The sequence below is a fragment of the Mytilus trossulus genome, chromosome 2 (genome assembly GCF_036588685.1).
Source record: "Mytilus trossulus isolate FHL-02 chromosome 2, PNRI_Mtr1.1.1.hap1, whole genome shotgun sequence".
Lineage (NCBI taxonomy): Eukaryota > Metazoa > Mollusca > Bivalvia > Mytilida > Mytilidae > Mytilus > Mytilus trossulus.
Window position 1 is genome coordinate 37,651,841 of NC_086374.1, and position 25,436 is coordinate 37,677,276.

At 30.9% G+C, this 25,436-nt stretch overlaps 1 protein-coding gene across 3 annotated transcripts; it reads right to left on the reverse strand.

The window, feature by feature from the left end:
* Positions 1-256: 256 nt before the first annotated feature.
* On the reverse strand, positions 257-25,194 carry LOC134707134 (uncharacterized). 3 transcript variants are annotated; one of them, XR_010105685.1, is made up of 9 exons: positions 25,056-25,194; positions 24,426-24,584; positions 19,950-23,622; positions 17,589-17,741; positions 17,095-17,148; positions 11,405-14,324; positions 7,191-7,334; positions 4,569-4,718; positions 3,546-3,633 (listed from the first exon to the last, which is right to left on the reverse strand). XR_010105685.1 is itself a non-coding variant. In XM_063566671.1 (4 exons), exons 1-4 carry the CDS (start codon positions 11,400-11,402, stop codon positions 352-354), a joined length of 525 nt encoding a protein of 174 aa, XP_063422741.1. In that variant the 5' UTR covers positions 11,403-11,797; the 3' UTR covers positions 257-351. The 3 variants fall into 3 exon arrangements, 2 of the variants coding, with proteins under 2 accessions (XP_063422741.1, XP_063422740.1); XM_063566671.1 differs by lacking the exons at positions 3,546-3,633; positions 4,569-4,718; positions 17,095-17,148; ... (2 more) ...; positions 24,426-24,584; positions 25,056-25,194 and adding exons at positions 257-386; positions 1,778-1,927 and having other exon boundaries at positions 11,207-11,797; XM_063566670.1 differs by lacking the exons at positions 17,095-17,148; positions 17,589-17,741; positions 19,950-23,622; positions 24,426-24,584; positions 25,056-25,194 and having other exon boundaries at positions 11,207-11,806.
* Positions 25,195-25,436: the final 242 nt, after the last annotated feature.

The following is a 25,436-nucleotide window of genomic DNA, read 5'->3' on the forward strand; positions in this document are numbered from 1 at the left end:
TGATATTTCGTTCCGGCGGATATCACCAACCTATACGTCAGCACTCTGAGATCAGTTGGGTTCATTTGTCATTCTACGTTTATTGAATAGTTTGAAATATTAAGGTTTATTTACTCCTGGCAAAATTACCATTTATAAATATTTTTTTTACAACGAATTTGACTTTATGAATATATATTTGGGGGTATATATATCGTCGTTTGAGCGTCAACTAATCAATATAATATTGTTTATTGATAAAATAAAACAGAGCAAATAAATATGTATATTTTATATAAAAAAAAAAGAAATGAACAAAGGACGATGCATCTATATATTTATCCATAACAATGATAATCTGTCCCTGCTGTTTTAACCACCTGCGCCGCTAGTACAACATCCATGTTCTACAAAAGTATGAAGCAAAAGCCTTAATTAAGAAAACACAACGTATTCAATAAAACTCGGAATCCACATGATAGTCATCCCAATCGTTTGGTAACGGTTAAGTTTATTATTAACGGTATATGTCACAAATTAAAAGTCGATCGAAATGGATGCACAAATTTGGAAAGGAAAAGTGTGACAACTATGAATTATGTAATCCCTTGTACACGCTTCATCAAATTATCTTAATAACTAAAATATGACATCATATATTTGACTCGTTAATTTCTTGCTTATTTATTTACCATCATTAAGATCAGCTGCCTTATTTTCGGCCGTATGATGACCTATAACTGTTAATTTCCATGTCATTTGGTCTTTTGTGGAGAGTTGTGTCATAGCAATCATACAACATCTTTTATATGTATATTATGATAAATTATTACATCAGGGTTTTTGATAGCACAAACTAGTCAAACCATTTACAGAACGTTATCATCGGTACAGGGACATTATTCGTAATTCTAATATAACGTGCTTCTTTCGCTTTGTGAATAGAACCATTCTTTAAATCCAATAAAATTTGTTCGCATAGGCGTATATTGACTACTGCACAATAATGAATATTGTCAAATTGTTATGCATTTAATATATTTCATTAACTTATAATACTTCGAAACTCTTAAATGATGCACATTTTGAAACTAAATCATTTATTACGACAGTACTGTGTTCAATTCGAAATTGACATATTTGATCTAGATACGATAACCGTTCATATTTGTTGTTCAAAACTCCTCCCTCTGAAAAATCACATTGCCAGTCGTTTGCTAGTTTTCAAACAAACAAAGGAAGGTTCATGGACGAGCCTACACAAACGCTACATCAAATAATTGATACAAGCTATACTTTATTGTTGTTTTAACATGTAAGCATTATATTCGTGTTATTAAATAATCACGAATACAATGACTAACCATGTTAAAACTACAATAAAATATAGCTTGCATCAATTATTTCTTAAATATAAATCTACATGCAGACACCTTGATATCTTTCAGAGACTATGTTTTGCAATGTGACTGAGGTCATGTAATATGAGACATGTATCAAAACGTGACCTCAACATATTTTTTATGTTGCGGATGGAATATATTTTTACTTATTCATGTTATAAAAAAAGGCAAACATCTTTACTTTTGGTTTTTCTTCCGGTTAACAAAAGAAATAAAGAATTTTCCTCGGAGTGTAACATATTTGATATTTTACTTTTGAGTTTACATCTTCATGATAAAAGAAAACAAATATGAAATTGATGTAAATGGTAAAGTGGATAAAACCTATGAAAAAAGTGAAAATATAAAGCGTTAATTAGTGAATATTAATATATGTTAACCTTTGATAAACTTACTTTCCAAACTATTGAATCTTTCATCATCATCTTCACATTTTCCTGTCAATCTATTGTAAGAAAAACCTTCTTTGCTGCACTGGATTTGTCCTCTGTCTCCCAACAAAAGTTTACGGAGGACATTCACAGGGTCAATTGGTTTTGCTGGTTCTAAATAAAACCATTTAATTTACTTTTAATAACGCAATATAGATGTGCAAAAATATAGATGGGAATTATAACACACACTGGTAATCAAAGATAGATTACACAAGGTGTTATGCAAATTAATTCTGCTAATTAGAAGCTGAAATGTTTGGAATGCTAGATTTTTTTTATTGATGTCGTTGCTTTCATTATTGAATTGTTTTTTTAATGAACAAAATAACGTGCATTCTGTATTATGGATAAAAAAAAATATTCTGATCAAACATAAAATTCCTTGATGTGTACAAACGTTTTATTCCAATGTTACAACAAATAACCGTTTCCATTGATGCTTTCTTATCCAGTGTCAAGACATACCATTCATCTCAGACAAACAGCATCCCATTTTCCTGTATATGCTACGGGTTGTATTGAGAATATAAAGACAGCAATGGGTCTTGTATTAACCCATATTAAATTAAACTGATATGGACTTTTGGGAATATCATAAAACAGGGGAAAGAATAGTGATATAAAACCAAAGAAAAAGTAATTATAAAAGCGCTAACTCTCCAACAAAGACCAAAAGACTTAAACGTTGACGACCAAAGGTTATTGTACAGCTTTCAACAATAGCAATACCCTACGACATAATAAGCTCTAAAAGGGCCCGAAATGATTAAAGCTGAACAATTCAAACACGTAAAAGAACAGACATATTCATTTTCAATTGAAAAATATGCAAGATAATATGATAAAACAACCTCTACTGAGTGCATTACTTCTGCCTTTGAATAGATAGATATGACAGGGATGTATCAGCACAACGTAACAACACACTATAAAAATCAGTAGAAAAAGGCTTAACTCTTCGGATCATCAGATTGGATCATCAGATCGGATCATCATATCAATACAAAGCAAAAACAGCTACTACAAACACTTAAAACACAAAGTACAGATCTGATAGTTAAATGTACTCGCAGTTACAAACAAAATTTAGGGGAGTGTGTTTTCGAAGGAGACGATTGTTTTCGCTAATTTTTAGTTTAATTCAAGTAAACAATTTCAAGTGTTCTTTAGTGAAAACACATTATTACTTTTCTAGTTAATTTAGCGTCCAAATTGTTTAATGCGAGCGCTAGTTAATAGTTTCCAGTACACGAAACGCGTGTATTAAATTTATAAACCTGTTGACTTTGTTAAATTTTCAATAACAAAGGGTTGATGCCACTGCTTGCTGGTTGATTTTTCGTCCCAGCGGGTATCACCAACCTAGATGTTAGAACTCTGGGTTTAGTTGGGTTCATTTGTGGTTACAAGCTTATGATGTTAAGGTTTGTCTACCCGAGACAAAATCACCTTTTATAATTAGTCTATGTATACAAACGTAAAAAGTATTTGATTTGTTAAGCTTTTACTTAATAATTGGTTATCTTTCTATTTTGAACTGAGTGCTATTCTTCAGTCTCCTGTCACCGAGGTCTAAATGATATAGATTTTAGAATATGTAAGTCATCGTACAATCTTTCATTAATCAACACAGTGTCTATTGATAAAAGAAATCATGGCATTCAATGATAACTTCTTAATCATACATGAATATAAAATCATTTCATAAAAAAGAAAAGAAAAAAAGGAATGACGATGCATCTATATATTTATTTATAACAATAATTATGTGTTTCTTCTGTTTTAACCACTGTTGCCACCATTACAACATCCATTTCCTACAAAAATATGAAGCAATTGTCTTAATTAAGAAAATAAAACATATTCCATAAAACTCGGAATCCGTATGCATGATATTTATTGCAAGCGTTTGGTAATGGTTATAGGTAAATTATCATTGATATATGTCTCAAAGATTTTATTCAAAAGACCAATTTTATTTGAAAAATCGATCGAAATGGATGCACATCTTTTGACAAGAAAAGTGTGGCAACAATAAAAAAAAATATATAAGCCCTCGCAAACACTTCGTCAAATTTTCTCAATACCAAACTCATATATAACTTCATATATTTGACGCGTTAATTTGCTGCTTTTTTTCTATCAACAAAGGCTGTAAGACTGAAAATTTAATTCACTTGGGTTTTCGATATCGCAAATTAGGCAAACATTTATTAAATTTCATCATCAGTAAAAAAAAATATGAACATGCAGACATCTGAAACTCTCCTCTTTTTTATCAGAAAAAAATACAAATAAATAAGGAACACGCAATTCCACAACCTGAACTAATTTGTTTAATATGAAAATATATTTAGTTTTACAAAAATAACTTGTTTCAACCGTTTGATGTTGATTGAGTATCTTTTAGAGACTGTGCTAGTATTTTTGCAATTTGACTGAGATCTTGTCATATGAGACATTTATTAAAACGTGTGTATATTTTTGTTCTAGCTATTGAACTTTACTTATCTTAAATGATGTGTGCGGAATATATTTCTCCTTGTCCATGTAATGATAAAGAAAAAGCCTTTATTTTTTTGTCACTTTGTCGGTAAATAAATAAATTAGTTTGCAGTCCATTTATTTAGAAATAATGTACATGGTAAAAAAGATTTAAACACAAATTTCAGATGACACTTATGCCAAGAACTGGTGGATACAGCGTTAATTGTAAGGTTATCTATATATTTTCAACCTTTGATATACTTACTTTCAGAAAGATTGGATCTTTCATCGTCATCTTCACATTTTCTTGTCAATCTATTGTAAGAAAACCCTTCTTCGTTGCACTGGTATTGCTCTCTATCTCCCAACAAAAGTTTACGAAGGACATTCACGGGGTCCGTTAGCTTTTCTGGTCCTAAATAAAACCATTTAGTGTACTTTTAATATCGAGATATAAGTGAGCAAAAATGTTGGTAGGAAATAAAGCACTCCGTTATTGAAAGATAGATTTCATATAGTTTTATGCAAATTTACTATGCTAATTAGAAGCTGAATTAATGTTTTAAATGCTTGATTTTGTTTTTTATCATTATCGTATCTTTCATTAATGCAAATAAAAAAATGAACAAAAATAAATTGTATTCAGTATTATGGATGGAAAAATATTCCGATCAAGCATATATTTTCTTGACGTTTACCAAGGTTTTATTCCGCGGTTACAACACATGATCGTTATAATTGATGCGTTCATTATCACTAAACAAAAAAATAACGTGTATTCGGTATTATGAATTGAAAAATATTCCGATTAAACATATATTTCTTTGATGTTTACAAACGTTTTATTCCGAGGTGAAACCAAACAAGCGTTGCTTTCTTCTCCAGTTTCCAGACATACTATTGATCTCCGACAAACAGCTTTCCATTTTTTCTGCATGTGCTTTAGTATATGCTAAGAATATATATATATTAGGGGTTGATCATTGTCCAAAAAATTAAATTGATATGACCTTTTGGCAAAATCATCAAACAGGGAAAACAATAATGATATAAAACCAAGGAAATGTAATTATAAAAGCGCTAACTCGCCAACAAAGACCAAAAGAAGTAGACGTTGACAACCAAAAGTTACTAAACCGCCTTTTAACAATGAGACATACCCATACCACATAGTAAGCTATAAAAGGAATGACTAAAGTTGAACAATTCAAACGAGTAAAAGAACAGCCAGATGTATGAACACAACAATGAATGAAAAAATATTATGAAATATAGGAACGTACGACCACCAATGAATGACATACTCCTGACTTGAAATAGGTACATACGACAGGGGGTATCAACACAAGGCAACAACACACTATAAACATCAGTTAGATACAAGCTTCACTCATCAGATATTTAGGAGTTTGATATAATTGATATACACCCAGAAGTGTATCGATTTGTAAAATATTCAAACTTGTGTTTAGCTTCAGGCTAACCTGGATGCACTACTTTTTCAAACGAACGAACACATATGCATTGCCTTTATTATAAAATTCATTGAAATATTCACAATATTGAAATTGTTTTCCTAAGTATACACTGATATTGGTGAACTCACGTAACACTTTGTTTGTTTAATGTTTGCAATAACTTAACGCCTTGATTAGTACATCTAGTTTGCATGGAAAAATTTTAAATCATGAACATCTTTGGAATACATTATCAGAAGACACCTTATTACCGTTTGAAATGATATTTAAACGAACCAGATCTTGATTAAAACTCATGGTATTTACGACTTTGAAAAGATACTCTTATTTGAAACATATGAAATAATTGTTCGATGATACAACTGTGTGAACTTAGTGACTGCTTGCTATTAAAGACCAAGTTTGATATCTAACACCTATTATCGAGATGCTGACAATTACAAAGCGATGGTTCAAAAATGACCTCACTTGCCATTCTCTTCGTAACCAGTCCTTCTAAAAAAAATCAATCAAACAAGAAACATATAAGAGCAACTTGCAAACATCACCAGGTAAAATTTTGTGTATACCTATTGTATGAGAGGGAATGTTTATCCTCGTTTTCTTTCTTTTTAAAAAAATCTAAAAGCAGGCTTAGCTGAGTATGAGATACATTTACAGTTATCTGATTATAACGTTTAGTGTTCGATATGGGTAACATATTAAAAACAAATACAAAATTCAAGGGTTAGTTTCTCCTATTATGCTTTTTATGAACAGCAATAAGAAATGTAACCACTAATAACAGCCTTAAATTCAATACACACAAGGAATAATTAATATAATTCAGTGAACAAGTATAAGAAGAATTAGTAGCAGTGCCAATGAGACAACTCTCTATCCAAGTTACAATTTGTAGAAGTACACTATAATAGGTCAAGGTACAGCCTTCAACAATGAGCGCTCGCTTAAAAAGAACAGCAAGCTCTAATGGGTCCCAACAATGACAATGGTCTTATCTTAATTACAAAAACAGAAACGAGAAACATTTATTAATTATACCAATCAACGACAACCACTGAACATCAGGTTTATAGTGCATTTCAGCCAAAGATTTAAAAAACAGCACATACCCAACACTTGTGAAATCGTTAAATTATTCTGTTGATAATTTATTGTTTCAAAGTGTTTGTAAAACAATATCATGTTTTGTTTACTATGATGGTTAATGAAATGAATTAGTCTGTTAATCATTTTTTTAGAACCACCCAAAACGAAAATCGTAAACTGAAATCATCAAGAAAAAAAAGCACTTTTTTCAGAAATAAAGTGCTTTTTTCAGAATAAAAACTACTGACATTGAAAAAAAGTGGTAGATTCAGTTTTAAATATTAGAATATGTTTACATGTTCATGTGTTGATATACTTACTTCCAGAACGGTTGGATTTATCATCATCATTTTCACATTCTTCTGTCAGTACATTGTAAGAGAATCCTTTGTCACATTCTTTGATTTCATCTTCCAATAACAAGTTACGAAGTAGATCAATTTGATCATTTGTCTTGTCTGTTCCTGAATAAAACCAAATAGTATCGTTTTGATAACGGCATAGAAACAACCCAACATAGCGATATTACACCCTTAAAGAATATATTAAGGTTGTACATTGTTTTATGCAGATGCTGCGAATGAAAAATTGAAAAATACTGATTGCTGTAAATTCTGTCGTTTTTCTCAATTGTGCAGCTTCGGTTGGTGGAACCGTTTTTGAGATTTAAAAAAAAGAAATTCCTTATGTGTATTATATAGAGGCAACAGTAGTTATCCGCTGTTCAAAAGTCATAAGTCGATTGAGAGAAAAACAGTTCCGGGTTGTATACTAAAACCAATTGAAACACATCTTCTATAAAAAGAAAAAAGAACAACAGACACACTGATCACAAACGACAATGCAACAAACATAGATGCAAACTTTTAAATAAGACCTGCCTTAGTGCTAACTTAGAAAAGGAGTATGTTCGATAAGGTCCTAAAATGGCCCCCTTTTTTAGCGTAAATTTCAAATTCGGATTTATCGACCAATATCACGATAAATTATAGCTAATACATTGACTAGCTAGGATATAAACCATTTTGTTGAAAATTTTACGTTTCTGCGTTTAATTATGACGTCACAAGTTGTACTCATATTGATTTTTCACGAAAAAATCAATAAAAATGGGTGAATTTCCATAGATTATTGGACAGGAAACATAGAGCGCATACGTCGACAACAAAGATCTTTTGAAATAATGTTTGTGAAGACATTTCACGTGTCCTATTTGAATCTTAAGCTTGTCGACGCCTGCGCTCTATGTTTCCTGGTCCTTTATTTGGTGGAAATCTAGCTGATTTTGTCAAATTTCATCAAAATCCCTTATCTTGACCTTTTTTGGATGTAAAAATCAACGTGTTAGAAATAAACTTTGCCAAATACAGTTCTGTTGAACTTTCTAACATGTCTTTAAGGCAACTTAAAACATTTATTGTCTTGTTATTATGAACTTTAAAATTGGGGCCAAATATGACCCTTACCGAAATTACTCCTTTAAGAAAACAATGGTGGGTTAAACCAGGCTTTGTGGATAGCTAAACTTCGAACTATATGACAATGTCAAATATACCGCTCAAATGACAGGAAAACAGTACGAATCAATGCAAAACCACTCAAGACAGAGAAATACAATAATAAATAATATGATAGACCATTTCGACATGTTATCCATGGAGTAACAACGTATACATAAATAAATTTAGGACAGTACACAAAAACAGCATACTAGAATTACGAACTGTCTGTCACATGAATAAGATAACGCCACAAACAGTGACGTCACATGTAAATTTCTAAATATTGGATCTCATTCGTAATCAGCTTTGTTATCATGTTATTTGATGTATTTTATAACAATTACAATAATATCAAATAGATAATTATGTTAGCAATTGTAAATTATGGGCCGAAAACATACATTGATATCTTAGTGACAAAGATGAAACTAAAATGTATGAGATACAACTAAGGAAGAACTACTCCCTGATATAAGAATGAAGTGTTTACAAGAAATAACACGTTGAAGTCGATTTTTCTTTATCAGCAGCCATTTTAGTTTCAACCAAGTATTGACCGTCATTTTTGACGATGTGTTTGATACCAGTCCAACACTGTTAACTATAAATGAAGCGTTTGAATGCCACTAATGACAAATAGTTAAAAAGTTTTTAAAAAACGAAAAAGGAGAAAAACCCATTTGTGGGCAGATGTCGCTAAGTTTACCATTAAATTTACCACTTGAAACTGAATAAAATAGATATACACAAGGATCAGACAAAAGGAATTTTAGGTAAACAATCTTAGTGAAAGACACTGGCACTACGATTTATCAGATGTACCTTTCTACTGAATATCCCTTTTTGAACATAGTCACAACTAAAAGTATATTATAAATGATTTACTGAAAGTCGACTTTTAAGGATGCTTCTCAAAAGGGGATCATCAATTAAGTTTTATTCTATGTGTATTAGGTCACAAGTATCATGGCTGGCATTTGTTGAATTTAGTACAGTGATTCATTAAATCTTGAGATTTTCAACGTAGCAAATCCAAATTGGGAACAGTTTATTCGTCAATTAAACATTTAAATTTGTTATTTTCAAATTCTTTTGAATCAAGAATAGAAAGAAAAAAAAATGGTAGTTGCTTTTGTACTATTTATATACTATACTGAGCCAAAAAGTTTAGCAACAAAAATGTAAAATTTTATTTTATTACAAAATCATAGCAAAATATAATTTCAATAATAACAAAATGGAATTATGACATGTCAAAAGCAACATGAATGTTTGTCAATCATTTCATGAGCATGTTTTTTGTATGGAGCGCGGGAGGGTCAAAATGCGGAAATGAGTATAGCATTATTCAAAATCAATTTCTCAGCCATGCCCTAAGTGTACCAAAGAATGATTGGCAGACACAACAACAGCTTCCCTTAGTTTATGCACTACTTTTGTGGTCGCAAAAAAATTGTCACGTGTTGACGTAAAGCGAAAGTAGCGTTCCTCCCTTGACAAGAGTTTTTTTGGTCTACGAAATATCGACCTATCCTGTGCAGTTGCAATTTGTCGATATCTGTTTGTTAGTCTCTAAACTGTTGCCTTATGCACATAAAATCGAGCCACGATGTCAGCAACACTCATTCCGGACTTAACCATTCCAAGAGGTTTCTTACGGTCAATTTAGAGGATGCCTGATTGACGCCATATGCAAATTTTGCAAGGGTGTATGTGTTTTTCTTCATAATGGTGTGTTACTGAACGTTAGTGAAAAATAAATTTTTAATATCGTTTTAAAAGTACAAGTACAGAAGGTAAAACATCAATTACACGTGCAAAGCTGAAATGGCGCGAAGTCAATCACCAGGAAAAAAGGGCGACTGTTTTAAATTACAGGTAAAACTAAGGATTATATTAATGATGTTTGAATAATTTTTTTCCAAAAAGAACAAAATAAAGAATTAAAAAAAAATGTTGCTAAACTTTTTTGGCTCAGTATATTTATATATTGAGATTAGGTGAGTTTTGCCTCCTTACATTTTAGGATGACAACATAATTTAACTGAACATGCATAGACAGTTATGTGGCAGTGAACATATTCATTTTGATTTCACTCTGGGATTATTAACGTTATGTATATTGCATATGGGATAAGTAGATATGTTATTTTTAAGCTAGATAGTTGGGACATATGTCTGGGTTAATTAAGTATTGCACTACTTCATTAGTTCATTCCTATGTCTAGGTAGTTATGCATGTTTCGTTTATCTAAAATTATGCTTATTATTACAATACAAATTTATCTTGAAAAGATACAGACTTTCTTCTTTTTTTACGTAATAATATCTTCATTGCATATTTGCTGTAACAATTTACTAAGTTTACAGCTTGCAACTTAGTATCCCTAATGTTAGTTTACAGCTTTTCTTATTCATTATTTATAGGTTCCAATTTTTATTGTTTTCTATATAGAATTTAGTATAAATATAGTACAAAATAAACTAATCATAGATATCAGGATGAGAATTTTATATTTACGCCAGACGCGCGTTTGCAGCTACCATTTTTTATGGCATGTGAGACTTTGTTTTATAATCTAACACTTTATGGTATCAAGAAAACATTTTACAATCTAGGGTAAATAATGGTAAAATTTGCAGAGGTTATAAATGATATACGATATAATTGGCCGTTTGGTTACTTATTTATTCTAATCGAATATTTACAAATAAAATGAAATCATAAACATATTGTAAGAATAAGAAAATATAGAATAAAAACAGAAACATAAAGCTACATTTTCAATAAATCACAAAACGGTAAAGTCATAGGTTCCCATTTACATACATACCTCTAACGTGTCGGGTGAGTGTGATCTTAAAGCATATAAACACCAGAAATAACGCCAATACTGAACGTGGAATATTCATGTCTGACTTTCTTCGCAAATATTTGTTTCCGTTTTTTTCTGTATCAATTATTCCTTCAACGGACTGTAATTGTAAACTGATTTTTTTTTTACGTTTCAACCCATTTTTATAGGACATACCTTGACATGAATTCAATAACGTGAATGGTAGGTAAGATGAGTTAGTTCAAATTTAATATGGCGTTACGTCTAATCTCCTGGTTTGATTGACGAAAACCTTGGACCAAACCTTTTTATTCAAATCACCTTCTTTAATAAAAAAAAATCGCAATGTTTCCATTTATGAGGATTAATTCAAACTAACAAATGTAAGTGTCAAACTTTACTAGCATGAACTTTGATTTATAATTAGTACATAGGCCCAGTTGACAAGTCAATAAACTACAAAATCGTGTTCAATCCTCGAATAGAATTTGCGTAGTCCTATGTTGATGCGAACGCACCAATAACACATGCGTCATTAAAATCATAATAAAATAAATTTAAATTAATTTTATTATTATATGTAGATTAATCTTTTGTTATAATCTATATTTAACCCTTTTCATACACATGTTTCGATAAAAATAAATACACTGGGATTTAATTTAATTTAAGAGTTTAAAAAGCTTGAAGAATTCATTTTTAAAGTTCTTACCTACTTTATTATTGTACTAATTTTGGGATGGCAATCGTTTAGATGTTTTGTTGAGGTTATACAAGTATTGACCTAAAAATATTTTGAGTAAATCCGTGTCGAAATCAGAAAATCAACCTGTGCGTTTTCTTTGTGTTCTATTACCCAAACCATTGTTTCGTGCTGACATAATATAGAGTATGTGTAGTTGTAGATCTTGTGTTTTATTTGGAATTAAACGATCATGCAATTGTGCGCTTTTAATGAACGTAATGAATTCCTAATGAAAACATATATCTGAGAAGCCTATTGCACAGAACAAGCAGTCTTTCATTTTCAGTGAATTCTTGCAGTTCGGTGTGAACCAATGCTTCCTTTTAAAGGCCGTTTTTATCTATCATTGTTAAGTTTTTACAAATTGCAACTTGAATGAAGATTGTCTCATTGGCATATAAATAGCTGAATACATTGACTAAACTATCCCTAGCTAAGAAATAAGATTGAAGGTCGCATGAATACGCATTCAATGAGGTCGTATTATTCACTTGCAAATGAATATTTCAGCTGCAATGTTTCTCGGCTTACATTGACAAATTGAAACAAATTGGCAGCTAAAGGCAAATTATTATGGCTCACATCGATCAAAAAAATATAAAGGATATCACAATGATAAGTGTAAAACAATTCAAATTAGAATTACAAACAGTCTAATCTATATTATAAACCAGAAACACCTAAACTTTTTTTTCTCTTTTTCCATTTTAGTTTTCTGATACTTATCTCTATGGTGTCGTGGGCTCATTCAGCTTTAAGTAAAACCTGTATTTCGTTTTGACCTTTTTTCGTGGGCTGGCTTTTCATCAGGGGAATTTACATGTTATCCCTTGTAAGATTATCTCCCCTGTTGTTTAAATGATTTTGATCGTCGTTTTTAATATATGACTTTTTGATCAGAACTTTTCTTTTTTTTTTAATTGGTCATAGGGTGGGTTCTATATTTGGTATCCTAAGCTTTGATATATTTCTATTACGCTGATCACATTAGCCATAAAATATTATTTATCTTATAAATTCATTTATGTCTATGTGGAAATATTCTATTTGAATTAAACAGTCAATTTGGACTGAGTGTAAATGGCATAATTATCTTCATCTGTTTTTAACCAACCAATCAGATAACAGATTGTCCCATCGTAAAAATTTATCCCCTGACAAGAAAGATCGCAAATTTTCGGTTGCCATTTTTTTTTATCCCACCCTCGCCCCAACAACTTGCCATCTTGTATATTTAAATATGATGTGAGTTTTGTGAATATTATTTTTATGATTTTTTCCAATATGTTGTTAATGTCTTTTTATGATATGTTACTTTTTGAAAGTGGCCTTTTTATGATTCAGCATCTTTTGTAAGTGGCCTTTTATGTACGCCACTTTTTTTGTAGGCTGACTTTTTATCAGGGGAAATAAATCAGGGGCATTTATATGTTACTCTTTATAAGATTATCATCCCTGTTCTGTTGAAAAGAATTTTGATCTTCGTTTCAAATAAATGATATTTTGATTGGAATATTTCTACTTGTTAATAATTCGCATCCTAATACCGAGCAAGGTGTGTCCTGACATAAGTGTTCGGGTGCTATATATGTATTTGGTATCATCAGATTTGATATATATCTATTATGCTGATCACATTAGACATTGGTCATTATCAGTGGGGTTTTTTTTTAATAGAAATCAGCATATATTTGTGTACCTCGGGCGTGAATTTCAAATTTGGAAGTGCGGTAAATATCAATTTGACTAGTTTACTAATGTTCTAATCTTATAATTCGATTGAAAAGACAAATCACAGTAACAAAAGAACGGAGGGAATCGAATAAAAACAAGATAGGGTCTCCTGCTATGCATGTATATCCCTTCATGTAAATCCACACTTGGTAAAACGCTGATAATTTGGAAAAGGACACAAACGGTCAATTCACAGTTTACACTTTGGTATGAAAAGATATAAGACTACAATGACACGTTATTATGTCTCACAATAGAGGCAGAATACAGAGACCCGATATTGATAAGTATGCTTAACAAATTGAAAGTTTATTTAAATAGCAAATTAGCTGATAAGAGGATCAAAGACATACAGTGTGTTCACATATTATGTAAAAGTAACTAATTTGAAGTGTACTTATTATAAGAGAAAAAGCCAACACATTCCTAAAAATATATTCGAAGCTTGTATAACAAAAAAAAATGCATTTCGAACAATTTGGTTTTTTAAATAATCTAAAATTGAATTCCTTTTTTGTTTTTTCTATTTGTTTCTTTTTTAAGTAGTGGTTATTTTTTAATCAAAAGGGTAAATATGATCATGTATGTAGATTCCTTATTTTCTGCCAATTCCAGCTCCACCAAAACCTCCAATACCTGCAAAAACAAACAGCATGCATATAAACTCATCATAGATACAAAGATAAAATTTTGTACTAACGCAAGAATAAACGAATTATTTACGGTTTTTATAGACTAAGTGTATTTTTACTTCGGTGGTCATTATTATTATTTCAACAAGATTCTATGAATACTAATATATATATATATTATGTTAGTAGTTATCTATCATTGGTGGCTCTTTTTGACTATGCATTGTCATTTTATTGCATTCCGTGTTATGTAAACTGCCTATTGCTTGAGGGCCTCAGGGAAGATTAGTTTATTGTAACTAACTGAGTTTACCCTCTTTAAATCAAGAATTTATTATTATTATTATTATTATTCTAGAGGTGGCGTGAATCAGATGTGGATACTTAAAAATCCCAAAGATCTTTTAGAGTACATACAATCTAACTCTCTTTCATCTTGTAACAGTATTAAAACATTTGATTTTTCTACTCTTTACACAAGTATTCCACATTCCAAACTAAAAGACAAATTAAGAGTTGGTATAACTTTGCTTCATAAAAAAGAATGGCCAACGTAGATACAAGTATCTTGTCTTAGGGAGGGATAAATCCTACTTTGTAAAGAATCATTCTGATTCAAACAAAAAATTCTCTGAAACCGATATTATCAAGATGCTTGATTTCTTGATTGACAACATATTTGTTGCGTTCGGAGGACGTGTTTTTCAACAGACTGTCGGCATCCCAATGGGAACAAACTGTGCCCCTCTACTTGCTGACTTGTTTATTATTATGAGGCTGACTTCATAAAGGAACTTCTTAGGAAGAAAGATAAGAAGTTATCAATATCCTTTAACTCTACTTTCCGCTATATAGATGACGTTCTTTCACTAAACAATTCAAAATTTGGTGACTATGTGGATCGCATCTATTCCATCGAATTGGAGATAAAGGATACTACAGATACAGTTAAGTCGGCTTCATATCTTGACTTACATCTAGAAATTGACAATGAAGGTCGGTTGAAGACAAAACTTTACGACAAAAGAGATGATTTCAGCTTTCCAATTGTGAACTTTCCATTTCTAAGTAGCAACATTCCAGCAGCACCTGCATACGGGGTATATATCTCCCAATTGATACGATATTCCCGTGCTTGCATTTCCTATCATGATTTTCTTGATAGAGGGTTACTGCTATTAAATCAAGAGTTCCAAATGGTGAAAATGAAATCATCCCTTCGTAAATTTTACGGACGCCATCACGAGTTGGTTGACCATTATGGAATAACCGTTTCACAAATGATATCGGATATGTTCCTTACGTCGTAACTACAATCCCCTTCCCTTTCATGAATTTGACCTACCGAATTATACTATTTACCGGATTTGTAATCACATAAGCAACACGACGGGTGCCGCATGTGGAGCAGGATCTGCTTACCCTTCCGGAGCACCTGAGATCACCCCTAGCTTTTGGTGGGGTTCGTGTTGTTTATTCTTTAGTTTTCTATGTTGTGTCATGTGTACTATTGTTTTTCTGTTTGTCCTTTTCATTTTTAGCCATGGCGTTGTCAGTTTGTTTTAGATTTACGAGTTTGACTGTCCCTTTGGTATCTTTCGTCCCTCTTTTAAAAGAATACTTCAATAACATATGCGTTGTTGTTGTTGAAATTGGATATACCAGAAATCAATCAAATGAACTCACTTTCATTTTCAACTCGTGGCAACAATGTGTTCGAACATAATACGCTAAATGATCTACAATTCAACTAATTGATAGTTAATTTATTAATACTATTTTAAGATTATTATTAACAAATAAATATACATTTCATTTGTGTAATTACAATCAGTTCATGCAGTTTAGTTTCCAGTTTAATTTCGATATTGAATTATGCTTTTTCAAATGTGAATCCAAAAGCTTATGTGTTTTAATGTAATGGAGTGTATGCGACTGTCATAAACGATAAGAGTGTAGCTAGCTATAAATTCAGGTTTAATTCCCCATTTTCTACATATAAAATGCCTTTACCTAGTCAGGAATATGACAGTTACTATCCATTCGTTTGATGTGTATGAGATTTTATGTTATTTTACATTTTGTGCATCTCAAGTGATGTCAAGACATGTCCATTGCCTTCCCATATAATTTCGAATATGACCAATTTATAATTTACATGTCTTTTTTCTATTCTTAAAACCCTCTTTTCCTGAAATGTTTTATAGTGTTTTTTTGCTCCGTTTCTTAGAAACTTATTTAGTTTAGTAAACACCAAAAATAACACAATTATTCTTTTATCAGTCTGTATCCATCTGTTTAGTTGTATCATTGACCAAAACACAATACTCATTATGTTTATATATAAACAGAGGGGTGAGAAGATTGAATGATTGAAACCAACAACATGTATCGAACGAAAGCTGCTGAAAACATAATTGAATGATAAAGCACGATTATCCAAACGGTAGCCATCTGATAATGATTGGAACAGCTAGGACTTGGATAGTGTATTTACACTATATGCAAGTGCTGCTGGCTTTATCTATATTAGATATTTTAACGTTTTCAGAGGGAAATTTTATAATCTTTTCAACGAGTTTATGTCAAACCCGATCTTTATTCCAAAATATTTTATGCAAATTTAATTGGAGCAGTATTCAAGTATTTCGAGTGGAAATATGCGATCAATAATTATAATCAAAACTATTCTATAAAAAAATATCACCATTTTCACAAAAAGAAAAGCTTTATAAATGGAATTTTAAGTCAAATTGATTAAAATGTTTACTTACCATTTACTATACAATCTAGAGTTTCTTTGCGAAAGATTTCGCCATCCCGACATTCTATTAAAAAGAAGGAAGTTAATTGTACAATGTATGTGTGACCACATTTAGGCCATGAAACCAACTACTTGTTAAATGAGTTGGGTATAATTATTCCACAATAAAATTAAAATTGCAAACATTAAAAAAAACCATTAAATTAGCAATATCTTTTAAACTGCGAAGAAAGAAACCTTGCTGTTTGAAATTGTAGAATAGACAAGGTTAGTGAATCCATGCTTTTAAAGAAGTGTTCTTTGTAATTAAAAATGTTCTTAAGACCGCTTATTCTTATTACAGAATATCGTAATGTATTTTAAATCTTATCTTTTATACAAAACGCTGCATATGTAGTGAACTATTTATCTTAGTGTATAAATAAAAGTTGAATTAAATTGCATATCTCTGTACAGCTTTGGGGCTTTTTTTAAGAACAATTCTGACAGAGAAGAGAATCGTACTTTTGCATTTTCCTGTTGTTGCATTAAACACTTTATTCTTCTTAGCACACTTAGCAGAATTCATTGTTCCTCTCGTTTCGAGAAGATTCAAATCAGGACGTTCCATTGTATTCAGGTTGTGTAGGACTCTCAATATACCATATTCCTTTTTTTCTGAAAAAAGAAAAATATTTTAGAACCATATGAATTTGAAATTTGGTATATAACCGAAAGGAAAAATCTGCTTCAGTTCTTTTCTGTTATAATAGCACAGAAGGGCTATAAACTATAGTATATGTTAAACGTGACGATGAAAAATGTTGAATTGTCAATTGTCCTTTTCTCAGCAATTACAGATCTCAATTTTAACGTTTCATTTGTACAATGTTGAAATTACATTCAAAGACGTTCAACCCTCAACGCTGATTTAGTCAGATCAGCCTGAATATATATACAGCAATCGTGACAATCTCACGTAGCCCGGATACTGGTGACATCCATGAAAATCTGTCAACTGACCTTTTAAACATCTAGCTAATTGACGTTTGAAAAACGTTGGAACATATGTGGACGAAACGTGCGTCTGGCGTATATACAAAATTAAGGCCTGGTATCTATGATGAGTTTATTTCATATAAAACAATCAAACTTATAATGATTTTTATATATATTTGAGCGCATACTAACCCTTACTTATTTATCGAATATCTTACTAGAGAAAATCACGATATGACTGTAAAAACTGACACGAGGATCGCAAAACATCATTCGCCCGTTTTGATGCGAATTTCATTCACAGGGCTGTGTTTATTGCTAAAAAAAATACTACACTAGTGTTATGAGGTAGAAAACAAAAAAAAATCAAAAAAGAGCATGCGATTGTATCCAACAACCATAAAATAACAATTTACATCAACCATTTTGTACTTTTTCTATTCATTTTTTAAACATTGTTATGAAGAATCACGTGCATTCATATATGTTGCATTTGCTAGGGGGAATATATAATGCATCATGTATCATGCACGTTTCTCGCCAAAATCATATCGTATGAAACCTCTTTGAATTGTTTTTTAATTATGTAAAAACATATGTTATAAATGTCAACTCTTCTTATAGATAAAATAATTTCTATACATAATTTTGCTCTCTAATACTTTTCAAACATTAACGTATATGTACATGTAAGCCAGTATAATGATCATATTATGGTTTACCGTTGTCCGTCCATCTATCTGTTCATTTATTTGTCTGTTCGTCTGTCGTCAACATTGAAACTTTGGTAAATTAAATTGTTTATATCTCTTGCTTTTTGTCGGTTTTTTTTTGTTTTGTTTTTTTGTTTTTTTCAATTTAGCGTTTTCGAGTTATGGGATTCAGTTCGATAAAAAGGGTGATTTCCAAGATGTTTTGGCCATTATTCACACACTTTTACAAATTTCCAAGAATCTTTTGTGACTGGTTTATATCTATTAAGATAGCCTCATTTTAGTTTTTCATAAATTTCTGATATGACATTGAGAAGATCTAGGGAAAAAGTGACTGGCGCATCATGCTCTCATGGTGCAGCTATGTACACATCAAAGGGACTTTCATATTTTAAAATCATCATCAACATAAAGTTTATTTAAACTTAAGATAAAATAGCTGACTTCTTAAAGTCGTCGAATTCACCATCGAAAAAGAATGGGCCAAGATCAGGTATTTTATTACATCAAAACTCCAATACCTCATAAAATCGAAGAATGCAAACATTAAACATTAAATGATAGATATATTAAATTATACCAAGCGATCATACAAAGTGTCATTTTTGCAGGAAAAAAGCAAAGACTTGGAACATTTCTTCTTTTTCATACAGTTCTTTTCCTACAGTTGCAGTTTAATGACACAATTAGCGACGTCAAATATAGGGGAAAGATGCCTGTTTCCATTGAATTTAAATATTTCCTTTAAAAAAAAAGCACATGACATCTTGTAAGTTGTCTTTATGTTTTGTTTACTTTTGATTTGGAAAAAATCAAAGGATTTTTTTTTTGAAGGAGCATAATGGATTCAATACTAGTAATATCACAAAAATTATGTTCATAACCTATTACCACAAAAAAATGTTAAAAAACGTAATATCGAATTGATATATCGGCATTAGCAGTCAGTTTGGTTCAATTTATTTTAAGGAAAACCATCATCACTGAGCTTAACTAAGTGTAAATAACGAGATTCAGTATAAGCTTCGGAATCTAAGAGACACTATTAACACAAAAATTCCAGAAACGACAAACAATAAAACTCATTGCCATCAGACCACAAGTCCTGTTCTTATAACTAAATAAAACGAACTGAAAGTTTTAAAAAGAAAAACAAGTTAACTTTTTCACTTACTCTCAAAACCCATCGTTGTAGAGATGACTAAAATGAAAATCAGACCTTTTCCGAAATAAAACATCCTCACGTATTGACGGTGTTTGGTTTAATGTCCTGTTTAAGAGTAACTAATTTCAATTTATATAGTATTTGACCATTTAAAATATAATGAGTGAAATTTAAAGAAACTAAATATTTTTATTCACATTTTATTTGCTACTGGCGTATAAATGATTACTTATTTTAAGTGATAAAGTAACATCAACATGTAAACTAAATATTATGTATTCATTCGGTTAAATTCAAATTGACCCCCAGTAGCAAATTAATGCCATTTATAGACTTTTGAATAACAATTTTCACACTTATAAGTGTTTACGCTTCCCTTTGATTTTTTATTACCGCTGTAAAGAAAATAAAAATAAATTAAAATGTTAGGAACTGTGGGGGGATATGAACTGTTGAACTGTTCATCCCAATTAAATCGGTAACGTTCTGAATTTAATAAAATTTTGATGTCAGTTTCCGTAATTCACCTGAAGACTAAGACGTAAACATTCATAAGTGTATTGAATTTTATTTTCAAATCATCTATCGTGAAAATTTTAATTTTGAATAAAAACAAAAACAGACCTTGTGCCCGATTATTACTCTATGAAAACAAATAAACATATGTTCTTGCCATTTCTATTCTTTTCTTTTTTTGTTGACACATATTCTTCTTTTCAAAATTAACCAACAAGGCAACAACGTCAATTTCATATTTAAAAATAAATCACAAAAATTTATTTACGGTAGATTCTTCATTTTTTTTTTTTTTTAAATTAGTATAGTAAGACCCTTCTATATGAGATGTCTACAGATTGAAATAAACAATTAATTTCTCCATAGGCGACAATGGTAGCCTTTTTCGAGATACAGACTTTAGAAAGTTGATTTTTTTAACGAAACCTTACTAGAATCAAAGAAAAGTTATTGGGACAGTATTTTTTGGTCCAAAAAATATATGTTCGCGTTGCTTTTCTTAACGTAATTTGTACTTATCTCCCATGCCTATGAATTTTGCCCTTAAAAATACGTGTCTTGTCCTAGCGTTAAATAGGTTATCTCAGTGCCTTGAGGGCTACGGAATAATTATTATTTTGCCTTGTATAAAGCAGAGTGCAAGAAGTCTCTTATAATAAAAAAAAAATAACGGGCGCACATATCGACCAATCAGGATTAGCCATACTCTTAATTCTGAATACCATGTTATGTTCATAAAATGGCTGCGCCCATAAAATCTAATTGTGTATTGTAACCTATAAGGGTGACTTACGCTATACTTCAGCGTCATTACGTATGTGTAATGGATGACATATAAAGCATCTATATTTGAAATATTTTGTGTTGTTATTTTACCTTGTAACGAGAGATAACTCTCAGTTTGTATAATGCTACTTAGCATTATCAATGCATTATAAGTGTATCTATATATTTAATTGAACAAACAAATGCATTGTAAATCGTTGCTGTTATGATCTGATATGCCATAACATATTATTTCATAGAAATCGTTATCTGTCAATTCGAATCCATAACAAATGAAAAAATATAAATTGAAACAAGAAAAGGAATATCAGGTATATTTAATCTACACCGAGATATTATTACCAATGCAGAAAGAAGGTTTTCAGTAAATCAGGAGGGGTCTTTCAGCGATGTTACATAAAGGCAACAGTAGTATACCGCTGTTCAAAACTCATAAATCCATGGACAAAAAACTAAATTGGGGTAACAAACTTATGTTATTGAAACGCATTAAATTAAAGGGTATAAATAAAGGCAACAGTAGTATACCGCTGTTTGAAATTAATAAATCGAATGAGATTGATAAATAAATGTTATCAAATTACATTTAACGACATCTTGGTGTATTTTTGTGCATATTAAATGTCATATTTATCAAAGACAACATTAGTTGACCGATGTTCAAATCTGGTAAATCAATTCAAATTAGCGAACGAAACAATATTGTAAACGTCGTCTTAAGGTAGATCACAAGTATATATTTTTTGAGACAGAATTTTTTCACAATTTGCCAAAATGAAGATTTTATTATGCTCTTTTAAAAAATTTAATAAAAAGTATGGGTCACCGCGCTATTTTTCAAGCTATGGGTCTTTGATATTGCCAAAATTTGGTTAGTTTGTTCATGAAAAAACACATTAGTGTGCATAAAAAAAATTCTATGAGATAGAATTTTGAAATAAATTGTGAGAAGAAAGGTTTCATAATATGTTTTAAGAAAATAAAAAGAAAACATGGTGTCACCGAACTTGGTTTCTTGCTACAAGTAAAAATAAAAAAATTCCCTGTTAGCCCAGTATAAATTTTGTACTAAAAGAGTTATTTCCCATTAAATGGCTCATTTGATTTTTTTTTTTTTTTTTATACCAAAATAATTGATTTTGTTAAAATATTTTGAATAATACGATTAATTAACAAGTTCTCTTCAATTAGAAAAAACAGTCTAACCATTGAATTGCAAATCTGTCTCCAAATTTGCAGATTTAGGCAAATAACTAGACCGATTTTGTACTGTGATTGTACAATCCAAGATGGCGGTATACCAAGAATCTACCTTAAGAAATCGGATACGTCGATGTTGTAAGCGTCTCTTGATAAGCGTGTCATTATTGACAGGCGAATCCACCCTCATACAATAGGTCAAAATAGAGCAAGTCGGTTCATCATCAGACGATTATTCTGCTATCTAACATTTACGCCAGACGCACGTTTCGTCTACTAAAGACTCATCAGTGACGCTCAAATAAAAAAATGTTTAAAGGTCAAGTTTAAGAGCATTGAGGACCACAAATTCCTCAAAAGTTTGCCAAATACAGCTAAGGTTATCTATTTCTGAGGTAGAAAAGCCTAAGTAGATCCATAATTCTAATTTTGTTAACAGTTTATTCATAAATGGAAGTTCCCGCTGAACATGTCGATTGTAAGTTGAGGCAGAGACTCATGGTAACGGTCAACCCTTTTGTGATAATTTTTCCTCATATTCCTATCTGAACAATTTCTGTGCAAGGTGCACACCACTTTTAAATGAGGTTCATGGCCATTTAATGTGAACATTATTGTTTAAAAATGTGGGGCAGCACTACTAGTATACACAATACGACATCTTTTAAAGTACAATTTAAAAAAATGCTTTATTTAACTTTACAAATACAAGGTTACAAGGTTACTGGAAAACAGATCACACTATCACATCAATTAATACTCTAGAAAGTTAGAATAAAAAAGACTTATTTACACATTTACTAGAATAAGAAAAACAGATAATGATTTGGAACATAAATATTTAAATATGACACAGTCAGGACTTGACACTTACAGGGCAATATCGTGTACTGCTTTTGTATGTAAAAAGTAAAATCGCAAAAATACTGAACTCTAAGGAAAATTGATAATGGAAAGTCCCTTATCAAATGGCAAAATCAAAAGCTCAAAAACATCAAACACATCCAACGAATGGATAAGTACTGTCATATTCCTAACTGGGTATAACGAGCGTTTATCGCTAGTCTCGATCTTGTATAATTCCTTCAACTGTTTTTTTAACTGACGCAATGAGATAGTGGTACGGTTTACTTTTTACCGACTCCACCATTACAGCAGCCGTCTGTTCCTATATCTGGATCTATCAAAACAGAAAATGAAGATTATCAAAAAAACATAGTAGTATGCCAGCATTATGACATTCTTTCAATTTTATATTTATCTCTAATGTTTAAAAAGGGCATTCTAAACTAAATTGACAATTTGTTATATCAAATAAGGCGCTTCACTATGTGTGTGTACTATTACAGAGTGAAACCGTTTTGTAACTTTTAAAGACGATTGATTGTGTAATTTATCTGTCATTGTGCATCATGTGAACGGACAAACAGAGCAACCATAACATCTTCAGTCAATGTAATAATAATAATGAATATTTTTTTTCATCGATACAGAAAACACAACAGATACAGGTATATTTGATGATAGCCAGAATAACTTCTACAATGGGTACGTATTCCATAAGGGGACGACCATTTTATTTTCAATGAAGGAGGACAGGATGATTTTGAAATGAATTACGTGTCTTGGTAGGAACAGACAATTAAAAAAAACTTTGTACATTGCAGGGTAAAAATAAATAGTCTGCAACATAAAATGTGGAATACAGCTGTGAAAAAAAATGGAAAAAACTATTTAGAGTGGTAAAGAAGACTATGTGGGGCAGCAAATAAAAGTCAATAATCTTGAATAAAAATACCATAATGTTCCTCACAAACATTAATATTGTATTATGTTTTATGTATTTCTCATTTTTTTAATCGGTCAAATTTGACCCATTTGTATAACCAAAATGGTCGAACAAAGTTCCGTTGCTATGTAAACATAACATATGCTTTATTAATTGACTAATGGTTCATTAATTGCAAATATAATACTACAAACCTATAGGTTCACATTGTTTCGTTACTGCATTATAAATCTCGTTCCTTTTACACTTATTTCCTTTTAGGTTTAGTGATCTCTTTTCCAAATAAATGACATCTTCGCCACTAAATTCGTTGCTTGTTTTAACAACAGTGTTATCTCTAACTTTTCTATATTCTGTAAAAAAAAACCGGTTTATGATCAGGGCGGTAGATAAAGTAACCGCTAGTGATAATACAGTTTAAAAAGGAAGATTGTTGCAAAATTAACGCCGAAAAGCTAAGAATACAGAATTACAGGAAAAATCCATTAAACTAGGTCATATGTTTCCTTTGACGTTGCCTAATATAAGATTGATTATAACTCGTTTGTAATTTAAACAAATTAACATGAAAAGATTTTTTAAAATGATTGCTATGGCTAATATCAATATGTGCTGGTCCCTCATTTCATTAAACATGGCGAGAACTGTTTTATGATCATTTTTGCAGCTCTTCATATTATTCTGTTCGATGTGAACCAATGCTCCGTGTTGAAGACCGTACTTTGACCCATAATGATAAACTTTTACAAATTACGACAAGGCTGGAAAATTGTCTCATTGGCACTCATACCACATTTTTTTATATCTATTATACAATAACTTACTCGGAAAACAAACTGCAGTGGTAAATACCATCAGTGCTATTAAGAAAACAAATTGATTCTTTTTGTAGACCATGCTGACACGAGTCGTGTATCCCCAAATTTAACAAAAATAACTTATTGATCTGACTTTTATAAGCGAAGTAATAATGAAGGTATTTAACTAATATTGAAAATAATAGAGGATTAAGATAATCGCAGATTTAAAATTAATAACTGTAGCAGTAAATATGTTTCTTTTTTATACAGTTAAGTAAGTTAAACCCATAATGTATATATGTATATAAATTGGTTTCATCTTGGTACAAATCATTTATGCTATGTCATTTTGTTTTACGTACATGTTTTTAAAAGCAGATTATGTTTCTGTATTTTCACTTGATC